Source organism: Trichechus manatus, unplaced genomic scaffold (assembly GCF_000243295.1).
Source record: "Trichechus manatus latirostris isolate Lorelei unplaced genomic scaffold, TriManLat1.0 scaffold00005, whole genome shotgun sequence".
NCBI classification, from domain to species: Eukaryota; Metazoa; Chordata; class Mammalia; order Sirenia; family Trichechidae; genus Trichechus; species Trichechus manatus.
The window spans coordinates 14,845,759-14,858,362 of record NW_004443941.1 but is presented as its reverse complement, the minus strand read 5'-3'; the positions used below and the strand labels follow the sequence as shown (position 1 = coordinate 14,858,362).

Genomic DNA, 12,604 nt, shown 5'->3' with positions numbered 1-12,604 from the left:
CATTTTCACAATGTTGAGTCTGCCTATCCATGAGCATGGTATGTTTTTCCATTTATGTAGATCCCTTTGGGTTTCATGCAGTCGCTTGCAAGCTTTTAAGACCCGTAGGTGCTACCAACAAACTAGGAGGTAGAACAAAAGCACTAAAAATGTTATTAGACCAATTTACTGGGGTGTTTCATGAAACCATGACCTTAAACCTTCAAACCAAGGAAACAAATCCCATGAGGTGGCTGTACATAAGCAGCCTCAGCAGCTACTTTTTTTTTTTTTTTGTAGTTGTTTTAAATGGATTTATCTCACAACTTTTGCCAATTCAACTTTTTACACGTGTACAACTTATTGACAGCAATTACAATAATTGGCTGTGCAACCCTACCCTTAATCAATGCTATTTTTCCATCACTGTAAACTGAAACTCAGTACTCCATGAGTAATAACCCTCCCTTTCCCTCTCCTTCCCACCCCTAGTAACCACTAATAAACTTCGGTCTCTATACATTTGCCTTTTCTTGTCTTTTTATATAAGTGAGGTTATATAATATTTGTCCTTCTGTGATTGACTTATTTCACTCAGCATAATATTTTCAAGTTCCATCCATATTTTAGCACGTATCAAAACTTCATTTCTCTTACTGGCTGAGTAGTATTCCATTTTATGTATGTATTTATCCCTTCATCTGTTGATGGACATTTAGGTTGTTTCTCCCTTTTGGCTATTGTGAACAGTGCTACAATGAACATTGGTGTACAAGTCTCTGTTCGAGTCTCTGCTTTCAAGTTTTTTGGGTATATACCTAGGAGTGGAATTGCTGAGTCATGTGGTAGTTCTAATTTTGAGGAACCACCACACTGTTTCCCACAGTGGCTGTGCCATTTTGCATTCCCACAAGCAATGGACAAAGGCTCCGATTTCCCCATATACTTGCCAACATCTGTTATTTTCTGTTTTTTTTTTAAAATATCTTAGCCATCCTAGAGGGAGTAAAATGGTGTCTCATTGTGGTTTTAATTTGCATCTCTCTGATGGCTAATGACATTGAGCATCTTTTCATGTGTTTGGTGGCCATTTGAATGTTCTCTTTGGTAGAATGTCTATTCAAGTCCTTTGGCCATTTTATGATTGGGTTGTCTTTTTGTTGTTAAATTGCCGAAGTTTTATATTTATTTTGGTTATTAAATTTTTATCTGATATATCATTTCTAAAGATATTTACCCAGTCATTAGCTTGTCTTTTCACTTTTTTGGTAAAGTCTTTTATTTATTTATTTACTATTGTTGTTGAGAATATGCACAGAAAAACATACACCAATTCAACAGTTTCTACATGTACAATTCAGTGACATTGATTACATTCTTCGAGTTGTGCAACCATTCTCACCCTCCTTTTCTGAGTTGTTCCTCCCCTATTAACATAAATTCACTGCCCCCTAAGGTTCTTATCTAATCTTTTGAGTGGCTGTTGTCATTTTAATCCAATGTAGATAGTTCTTAAAAGAGCATAATCCTCAAGGCAGACATTTTTTACTAGTTTAGCTAAACTATTGTCTGGTTTCAAGAAGTCTTCAGGGGATATTTTTGGTTTAAGGTTTAAAGATTATCTCGGGGCAATAGTTTCAGGGGTTCATCCAGCCTCCATGGCTATAGAAAGTCTGGCGTCTATGAGAATTTGAAATTCTGCTCTGCATTTTCCCTCTTTTGATCAGAATTCTTTAATCAACATGTTCAGTAATTATATTTGGCACCATCCAGTTCTTCTGGTCTCATGGCACAGGAGGCAGTTCATGGAGACAATTAGCCACACATTCCATTTCTCCCTCCTACTCCTGACTCACCTTCTTTCTCTGTTGCTCCAGGTGAATAGAGACCAGTTGTTGTGACCTGGATGGTTACTTGTAAGCTTTTAAGACCCAAGGCACTATGCAACAAAATAGGAAGTGGAAAAGAAGCACTACACATGTTATTAGGCCAATTAACTGGAATGTCCCATGAAACCATAATTTGGCAAAGTCTTTTGATGAAAAAAGTTTTTAATTTTTATGAGATCCCATTTATTTATTTTGTCTTTTGCTGTTTGTTCATTTGTTATGTTAGATAATTCGTTCTTAAAAGCTAGACCCGACAGCATTGCCCTTGCATTTTCTTCTAATAATTTTAGTTTTCACATTTAGGTCCTTAATCCATTTTGAATTTGTTTTTGTGTATGGTGTGAGGCATGGATACTGTTTCATTTTTCTGTGTGTGGAAATTCAATTTTCCCAGCACCATTTATTGAAGAGACTCTTCTTTCCCCATTGAATGGACTTAGCACCCTTGTAAAAAAATCAGTTGACCATAGACGTGTGGGTTTATTCCTAGACTCTCAATTCTGTTCCATTGCCTTATATGTTTATTCTTATACCAGTGCAATGTTATTTTTATTACTGTAGCTGTATAATATATTTTAAAATCAGAAAGTGTGAGTCCTCCTGCTTTCTTCTTCTCTTTTAACATTGCTTTAGCTGTTTGGGGCCTCTTGCTATTCCCTATAAAGCTGAAGATTGGGTTTTCCTTTTTTGTAAGGAAGGTCATTGGAATTTGGATTGGGATTGTGTTGGATCTGTAGATCACTTTGGGTAGTATTGACAGGTTAACAATATCTAGTCTTCTGATCCATGAATGTCAAAGATTTTTCCATTTATTTATGTCTTTTTTAATCTCTTTCAGCATGTTTTATAATTTTCATCGTGTAAGCCCTTTACATCCCTGGTTAAATTTATTCCTAGGTATTTTATTCTCTTAGATGCTATTATAAATGGAATTGTTTCCCTAATTTCTCTTTCTGATTTCTTATTACTGGTATATAGAAACCCAACTGATTTTTGTTTGTTGACCTTGTACCCTGCAATGTTGCTAAATTCCTCTATTAGCTTTAGAAGTTTTGTTCCTTGGTTCCTTGGTGATCTTCATGTGGCCTTGTATCTATTTTCCTCCATCTGTGCCTCCTTTGTTCTGTGCCCGGTCTGCTCTTTTTATATCTAAAAAATGGTTGTCTTACAACACACCTTACACTGATATGACCTCATTAACACAAGAAAGAAAGTCCTATTCCCAAATGGAATTATATCCACAGGTATAGGGGTTAGGATTTACAACACATATTTTTTGGGGACACAATTCTATCCCTAACAGTCCACTCTTTGGCTCCCCAAAATTCATAGTCTTCCCACATGCAAAACACCATCACATCATCCCAAAAGTCTTATCCCATTCCAGTATCAACTCTAAATCTAAAATCTCATCTTCTGGATCATTTATATCAAGTATGGGTGAGACTTTGGGTGTGTTCCATTCTGGGGAAAAATTCCTTTCCATTAGTGGACCTGTGAAACCTAGAATACAAGTTATCTGTTTCCAGAGTACAGTGGTGTAGACATTTCCATTATAAGTGGGAGAAATTGCAAAGAAGGTTTCATGGACACCAAGCAAGTCCAAAACTCAGGAGAACAAATTACATTAGCTCTCAAGCCTGAAAATAATCCTCTGCAATGGCTCTCCCCTTCAGACTGTGGGTGTTGGCTAAGCTGTCCGCATTCTGGGTGAAAACCCCTTGGCCTTGGGCATTCACTGCACATTCCAGATCTACTGGGAAGGCACCTCTGCTCACTCGGCTTTGGGTGGCTCCATTCTCTTAGTCCACCTGAGTTTGGACCCCACACCCTCAGCCCCTGGTGGCTCCATTCTAACCTGACCCTTGGTCATGGCAGCCACCCCACCTCAGCTTTGGGCAATGGCCCCATCCTCTTGGCCTAACTGAATGGCAGCCCCACACTCTGGAACTGAAGTGGTGGAGATCTGACTCTTTGAAATCTAGGAGGTAGTGTTTCCACCTTTTGAAATGGAGGCAGCCCTACTGGTCATGGTCCTTCCAGCAGTTCTGCTGATCTCCAGAATGTTCCCTGGATGATGCCTTCCTTTTCTTGGAGGACAACAAATGTTTGCAGTCAGGTCATTCCATTATATTGTGTTATGGATTGAATTATATCCTCCCAAATATGTGCTGTAGATCCTAACTTCTATGCCTCTGGTTATAATCCCATTTGGGAATAAGTTGTCTGTTATGTTAATGAGGCAGGATTAGTATAGGGTCTTAAGTCAGTCTCTTTTGAGATATAAAAGAGATTAAACAAGCAATCAAGAGAAGCAGAGACGAGGGAAGAGAGGTGCCAAGCTGCATGAAGATCGCCTAGGAGCAGAAGCTCAGAAGAGACAAGACCTTCCTCCAGAGCTGACAGAGAGAGAAAGCCTTCCCCTAAAGACAGCATACTGAATTCAGACTTCTAGCCTCCTAAACTGTGAGAGGGGCCCTGCTGGCTTAATGGTTAAGAGCTTAGCTACTAACCAAAAAGGTCAGCCATTCGAATCCACCAGCCGCTTCTTGGAAACCCTGTAGAGCAGTTCTACTCTGTCCTATAGGCTTGCAATGAGTTGGAATTGACTTGATGGCAGTGAGTTTGGTTTTGGTTTTTTAAACTGTGAGAAAATAAATTTCTATTTGTTAAAGCCATCCATTTGTGGTATTTCTGTTATTGCAGCACTAACTAACTAGGCCTGTTTCCTGCCTGTAGAATTCTAAGAGGCAGGCAGCTTTGTTCCATTTTGTACTGTCTCTGTCCCTTTCTGCTGTGGTAGTTGAATAGATCTGTCAGTCACAGGCTTTATCTGTTGAACAAAAGATTGAGTAGCCACACTCTTGGTGAAAGTTTTTCCAGGACACATTTCCTTGGTTTGTACAACAGAATTTTCCAAGTCTTTAAGTTCTGGTTTCATTTTACACAGTTCATTTTTAAGTCTATTTCTTTCCTCTTACATTTTACTATAAGCAGCAAGGAGAAACCACACAGCCCCTTTAAGATCTTGCTTAGAAATCTCCTCAGTCAAATATCCAGGTTCATCACTTACAAGTTCTACCTTCCAAACATTTGAATATAATTCAGACAAGTTCTTTGCCACTGCATAAAAAGGATCAACTTCTTTCCAGTGTCCAATCATATGTTCATCATTTCCTTTTAAAGTTTCACCAGAAGCACATTTAATGTTCATATTTCTAACAACATTTTGTTCATAACAATAAAATCTTTCATCACAGCTCTCAACTCTTTCCGAGCCCTCATCAGAATTGCCCTTAATGTCCATAGTTCTACCAACAGTCTCTTCAGCGCAAACCAGGGCCTTACTATGAAGCACATCAAAACTCCTCCAGCCTCTACCCATTACTTAATTCCAGAACCACTTCCACATGTTAAGTATTTGTTAGAGCAGCACCATACTCCTGGTACCAAATTTCATCTTAGTTGCCTAGTGCTGCTATGACAGGAATACTGCAAGTGGGTGCCTTTAACAAACAGAAGTTTATTTTCTCACAGTTTAGGAGGCTAGAGGTCTGAATTCAGGGTACCAAGAAGGCTCTCTGTGGCTGCTCTGGGGGGAAATTGTTCCCTGCTTCTGTGCCTAGTCTGTTCCTTTTATGTCTCAAAAAGTGATTGGCTTAAGACACACCCCACACTGATGGCCTCATTAGCATAACAAAGGAAGCCCTATTCCCAAATGGGATTACATCCACCTGTATAAAACCAAATCCATTGCCATTGAGTAGATTCTGACTCATAGCTACCCTATAGAACAGAGTAGAACTGCACCATAGGGTTTCCAAGGCTATAATCTTTACAGGAGCAGACTGCCACATCTTTCTCCCATGGAGAAAGCTGGTGGGTTTGAATTGCCGACCTTTTGGTTAGCAGCTGAGCACTTAGCCACCGTGCCACCAGGACTCCTATCCATAGGTATAGGGGCTAGAATTTACAACACATTTTTGGTAGACACAATTCAATCCATAACAGGGGTTTACAACGGCAGATGTCTGCTCTGGGCAGATAAGACTTGAACACAAATAATTTATGCAAGGTAGAAACTTTGGTTCTATGAGAGGAATATGTATAAAATGCTGTATAACTCAAGCTCCTACTGTGTGTGAGGTGCTGTACTAGGGATGTGGTAGCCCAGAAAGGCTCACATTTTGCCACATAGATCTTTCAGCTAATAGAGAGAAGAGCTGGACATAAATCACTGTAGTACAATGTAGAAAGTGGTGAGTGTCTTGAGCATGGGTATTTTAATTCTAACAACTGGAAGGAGAGGTCTGGAATGGCTTCATGGAGGAGTTGGCCTGGAAGGATAGGGAAGAGTTGGACATTGGGGTAACACAGTCTGATTTGCCACATGGGGCATGAGTGCCTTCTGTCAGCACATTGCTTGATTCCAGCCGCAGCTAATACCACCATTGCTTTAGCTTCCTCCTTCCCCTCCACAGACCTCTGCCTCCTGCTGGCTGCTCCAGAGCATATGTCTCCTTGGATGAGCTCACACTGGGCCGTGGGAAGGGCCTGGAGTCAGGGGGCCTGAGCAAGGCAGGTCTGAGGTGTTCTCCTCCTCCTGCAGGCCTCTCCCTGGAACGCCTACCCAACTCCGTGGCTTCCTGCCACCGCCTGACTGAGAGAGAGGAGGAAGTGATCACCTGCTTCAAGAGGGCCTCCTGGATCGCTCAGTTGTTTCTGCAGGAATTGGAAAAGGTGAGCTGGTGATAATAACTCCGTGGAGATTGCTGCCCTCTACTGAGTTCCTACAAATGTGCTTTCCTTCTAGGGGACTGTCTCAGCTGTCTAGTGTTGCTATAACAGAAATGCCGCAAGTTGGTGGCTTTAGCACACAGAAATTTATTTGCTCACAGTTTAGGAGGCTAGAAGTCCAAATTCAGGGTGCTCGCTTGAGGGGAAGTCTTTCTCTCTGTTAGCTCTGGAGGAAGGTCCTTGTCTCTTCAGCTTCTGCTTCCTGGTTCCTTGGAGATTTCCACGTGTCTTGGCATCTCTCTTCCCCCATCTCTCTGTCTGCTAACTTGTTTAATCTCTTTTTATATCTCAAAAGAGAATTGACTCAAGATACACCCTACACCACTCTTGCCTTATTAATATAACAAAGATAACCCATTCCCAAATGGAATTATAACCACAGGCATAGAGGTTAGGATTTACAACACATATTTTGGGGGGACATAATTCAATCCCTAAGAGGGACCCTTGTGCAAATTAGGAAAATGCATCACTCCCTGAGGATACTCTACTTCACTGGCTGGAAAAATGATTATAGTATTTACCGCTTTTGCTAGAAGGAGACTTTATACCTCCAGAAAATAGTTTTGATAAATCAGTGCGTCCACGCTGTCTGTGAGGGGCCCGGACGCTCCTTGATAGACTCAACTTTAACGACCAAATGTGACAGCCCTGTTTGCATCTGTTAACTTATTTACTCCTCACAACAACTCTATAACGGAGGTACTATATTTATTGCTGATTAAAAGATGATTAAAACTGACGTTTAGAGAGATTAAATGGTTCGCTCACCACTCTCACCTCAGATGGGGTGGAGGCAGGCTGATTCTCGAAGTCAGAGACCCTTCCCTGCTCTGTGTGCTCCAGATACTCCCTGCTAGATCCCCTGGGGAGGTGGGATCTTGGGGCTATTCTCCAAGCCTTTCAGAGGCAGACAAAGAGCAAGGTTTGGGCAGTTCTGGAGCCTCCTCATCTCCCAGCTCCCCCATGTTGGGCCTGTACTAACTCTCTGCAGGGTCTTCATTCCAGGTTTGGGCAGCCTGCCGTGATGATTACCCCTGTCTCCCTCTTCTGAGGGAGGCTCTTGGTTTCATAGCGGGGAGGACAGGCAGCTACATTCAGCAAAGATAGCGCTAACGTTGCGTACCTGCTTTTGTGCCAGGCACTATTCTGAATACTTAACACTCATTCTATAATTTAACGCTTACAATCACTGTATGAAATAAGTACTGTGGTTATTCCCACTTTACAAATGAGGAAGCTGAGTTTGGAGAGGGGTTAAATAGATTTGTGGAGTTTATACAATTAATAATAATAATATACAATTAATAATAAGTGGGTTTGGCAGGATTTGAACCCAGGGAGAGTCACTTTGGTTGCTTGTTGGGGAGATGTTGGGGGTGGTGCTTAGGCATTCTGCTGGCAGGTTCTCTAGCAGGGTAAACTAGGACAGGCTTCCTGAGGGAGGAGGTGTTCATGAGCTGAGAGACTTAGAGCCCAAAGGATGCTTGAGCTCATGCATTTGGCAAAGGCCAAAATGTCAACCCAGCACCTGTTTTGTGACGAGCCCTCAGGAGCCTTCTGGATGGTACAAATGGTTAACCCACTCAGCTGCTAACCAAAAGGTTAGAAGTTAGAGTACACCCAAAAGTGCCTTGGAAGAAAGGCCTGATGATCTACTTCTGAAAAAATCAACCACTGAAAACCCTGTGGAGTAAAGTTCTACTCTGACACACACACGGGGTTGCCATGAGTTGGAACTGACTTGAGGGCAACTGGTTTTTTTGGAAGAGTCCCCCTCTGACCAGGTCAGTTACTGTAGAGTAAGGTTTCTCTCGTCTGTCAGTTTGTTGTACTGTGGTGGCTTGTATGTTGCTGTGGTGCTGGAAGCTATGCCACCAGTATTTCAAATACCAGCAGGGTGACCCAAGGTGGACAGGTTTCAGTGAAGCTTCTAGACTAAGACAGACTAGGAAGAAGGACCTGACAATCTACTTATAAAAAATTGGCCAGTGAAAACCTTAGGAGTAGCAGCAGAACATTGTCTGATATATAGTGCTGGAACATGATCCCTTCAGGTTGGAAGGCACTCACAATGTGACTGGGAAAGAGCAGCCTCCTCAAAGGAGAGTCAACCTTAATGAAGTGGATGGAGCAAAGCTTTCAGGACCTTCATTTGCTGATGTGAAACGACTCAAAATGAGAAGAAACAGCTGCAAACATCCATTAATAATTGGAAAGTGGAATGTATAAAAGCTGGACAGTATGGATTACACCTCAACATAAAGAAAAAAATACTCAGAACTGGACCAATGAGCAACATCATGATAAACAGAGAAAATATTGAAGTTGTCAAGGATTTCATTTTACTTGGATCCACAATCAATGCCCACGGAAGCAGCAGTCAAGAAATCAAACGACATATTGCATTGGGCAATTCTGCTGCAAAAGACCTCTTTAAAGTGTTAAAAAAAAAGCAAAGATGTCACTTTGAGGACTAAGGTGCACCTGACCCAAGCCATGGTGTTTTCAATCACCTCACATGCATGTGAAAACAGGACAATGAATAAGGAAGACTGAAGAAGAATTGATGCCTTTGAATTATGGTGTTGGTGAAGAATATTGAATAAACCATGGACTACCAGAAAAGTGAACAAATCTGTCTTGGAAGAAGTGCAACCAGAGTGCTCCTTAGAAGTGAGGATGGTGAGACTTTGTCTCATGTAGTTTGGATATATTATCAGGAAGAAGAGCATTTGCTTGGTAAAGTGGAGGGTCAGCGAAAAAGAGGAAGACCCTAAAGGAGATGGATTGACACAGTGGCTGCAGCAATGGGCTCAAGCATAACAATGATTGTGAGGATGGCGCAGGACCAGGCAGTGTTCCATTTCTGTTGTACAGAGGGTTGCTATGAGTTGGAACCAATTCGACGGCACCTAACAACAAGGGTTTCTCAACCTCAACAGCACTGACATGTTGGGCTGGATAATTCTTTGTTGCGAGGGCTGTCCCGTGCATTAGGATGTTAGCATCCCTGGTCTCTACCCACAAGATCCAACTGTACCTCATCTCCCATCTCCCGTTATGACAACCCAAAATGTCTCCAAAAGAAACCACAAAACCCAAACCCATTGCTATCAAGTCAACTCTGACTCATAGAGACCCTATAGAACAGAGCTGAGCTGCCCCATAGGGTTTCCAAGGAGCAGCTGGTGGATTCGAACTGCCATCCTTTTGGTTAGCAGCCTTAGCTCTTAATTATTGTGCCACCAGGGCTCCAAAACTGCCAAATGTCCCCGGGGGCAAATCGCCCACCTATTGAGAGCCACTACCCTACCGAGTCACTCTGCTTCATTGGACTAATGGAGAAAAGAAGTGATTAAGGGGCTCAGCCCAGGCAGGACTCAATGCTTGTTCCCTGAGAGAGGCTCACCTGGAGACCTAACATGGGTGGATTGACCTCTTCTGAGGCCATGACGTGGGTCACTGCTAGACAGTCAGGTTTTATGAGCTCTTCCTCTTTGAATTTCATGTTGCTTGGAGGAAACCCATGAGAAGCACAAAGCCTCCCACTTGGCCTACAGCCTGGGCTTTGAACTTTTAGAAGATTAGGGTAATGGGCTATAATGGTGCCAGGGCCAGAATCGATGTCTGGTGGCAGTGGACAGACAAGTGGACCCCACAGCTGGTTATCTCGGGTCAAGGGAGGGCAGGCCATAGAATCTTGTTCATTCCTAGCAGTGCTGTGTGTCCTCCCAGCCCCAACCTCTAAGGAACTGAGAACCTTCCTTTAGATCAGTTTTGATTCCTAAAAGAAAGGTGTGTGGCTTTCTGATTTTTCTTTTCTCTGATTAGACAGGGGCATTGGTGCAGCTGGTGAGGCTGGGTGTCCCTTCTAGAGCTGAGACTTCATCAATAGCTCAGTTAAGATACTGTAATTGCTCTTCAGCTTTTCCCGGAGCCAGAGGCCCCAACCTTGGGCTGTTCTGTCACTCAGTGGTTTTATGGAGAGGAACTGGCATATGGTAGAGACTCAAATACTTGTTGAATGAACAAACCAATAAGTAGCAGAAATAGCATGGAATCTGTAACTGGCCAGGCTTGACTTTGAAGTTAGAACCCACACTAGCTTTGTGACTGTCTTAGTTATCTAGTGCTGCTATAACAGAAATACCACAAGTGGGTGGCTTGAATAAACAGAAATTTATTTTCTCACAGTTTAGGAGGCTAGAAGTCTGAAATCAGGGCGCTGGCTCTAGGGGAAGGCTTTCTCTCTCTGTTGGCTCTGGGGAAAGTGTTTGTCTCTTCTAAGCTTCTGCTCCTGGGTGATCTTCATGTGGCTTGGCAACTCTATTCCCCCATCTCTGCCTCCCATGCTTATTTAATCTTTTATGTCTCAAAAGAGATTGACTCAAGATACACCCTACGATAATCCTGCCTTATTAACGTAACAAAGACAACCCATTCCCAAATGGGATTATAACCATAGGCATAGAGGTTAAGATTTACAACATATATTTTGGGGGACACAATTCCATCCATAACAGTGACCTTAGGCACTTTGTGAGCCTCAGTTTCCTCATCTATCAAGCGCAGAGAACCCAGCCTTTTGGGGTTGTTGTGAGGTTTTAAGGAAGATTTTGGCTAGTGGTAGCTATTCGTTATTAGCTTCCTTCTCTTTCTGTAGGTGGGATGGGAGATGGGTTTGGGGAACAGTAGAAATCAGGAGACAAAGCCCTTGCCCTCTGGGAGTAAAGTCTAGTTATAGATGAGGTTTGCATACACAGAAGAGCAGGGACCTGTGTGAAGAAATCTCTACACATTCTTTTCAAGTAGGGGTGTTGTAGGGGTTGAAGAGAGAGTGCCACAGCCCACATGTAGTAGAGGTAAAGAGTATGGACTCCTGGGTGCCTAGCTCTGCCACCCACAACCTCTGTGACCTTGGAGCAGTAAGCTAGCCTCTCTGGACCTCAGTGTCCTCATCTGTCGAAGGGGATCATGACAGTTCCTACTTGATAGGGGTGCTGTAAAGATTAAACAGAAGCCCCTAGGTGATGGAAATGGTTAAGCGCTCAACCACTCACTGAGAGGTTGGCGGTTCAAACCTACCTGGAGTTGCTTCAGAAGAAAGGCCCAGTGATCTGTTTCTGAAAGCTCATAGCCCTGAAAACCCTGTGAAGTACAGTTCTACTGTGACAAACATGGGGTGCCCGTGAGTTGGAATCACTCAATAACAACTTTTTTGTTTGTTAATTTGTCTTTTTTTGGTAAGGATTAAATAAGTTAGTGAGTTTATAAAGCTCTGTGATTGTTAAGAAATGTTACACGCGGGACTTGAAGACATCCAGCATTTGGGTGGGAAGGGGGTAATTTATATGTGTGCTGACTTTTGTCAGAATTGTACCATGTGCCCTGAGGTGGCACGGGGCTGGAGGTGGCAATGGGGCCTCCTTCTCTGTCTTGGGTGACCTTCTTCTCCCTCAGAACTTTGAGACAGTGGCTCTCCCTGTGTTCCTCTCCCCAGACCAGCAATAACAGCACGTCGAGGCATCTGAAAGTCAATCACCCCGTTGACTATGAGCTCACCTACTTCCTGGAAGCTGCCCTCCAGAGTGCTTATGTGACCAACCTGAAGAAGGGGTAGGTCGCCAGGATCTGGACCCTTCTCTCTGGGCCAGGTGCTTCTGACATTCTGTTAAATCTGGCCTCCCACCTTTCCGGTGTGCACGTGCTCTCTTGGGAGGATCACATGGGGGCTGGTTTGTGTTACTTCTTGTCAGCCTGAGGTGTGTAAAGACACTTTCGGTGGGAAGGGCCAAGCTTCAGGAAACTGCTGAAGCAATAAAGCCTGCACATGCTTTGTGGGGAGATCTCCTGAGAAGAAAAACAGGAGTGGTTATCTTTAGAGGGAGAGTTCTAGAAGTCTGGAAATGATGTTACAAGAGCAAACGACTGTGAGC

At 42.9% G+C, this 12,604-nt stretch overlaps 1 protein-coding gene across 1 annotated transcript in view; it reads left to right on the top strand.

Annotated features, from left to right (window-relative positions):
• Positions 1-12,604, top strand: part of TTC7A (tetratricopeptide repeat domain 7A) — a 148,938-nt gene that overhangs the window by 37,989 nt on the left and 98,345 nt on the right. Inside the window, exons 4-5 of the mRNA XM_004369487.3 lie at positions 6,478-6,608; positions 12,169-12,284. Of these exons, the coding sequence (XP_004369544.1) occupies positions 6,478-6,608; positions 12,169-12,284 (247 nt within the window). The remainder of the gene's footprint in view (positions 1-6,477; positions 6,609-12,168; positions 12,285-12,604) is intronic.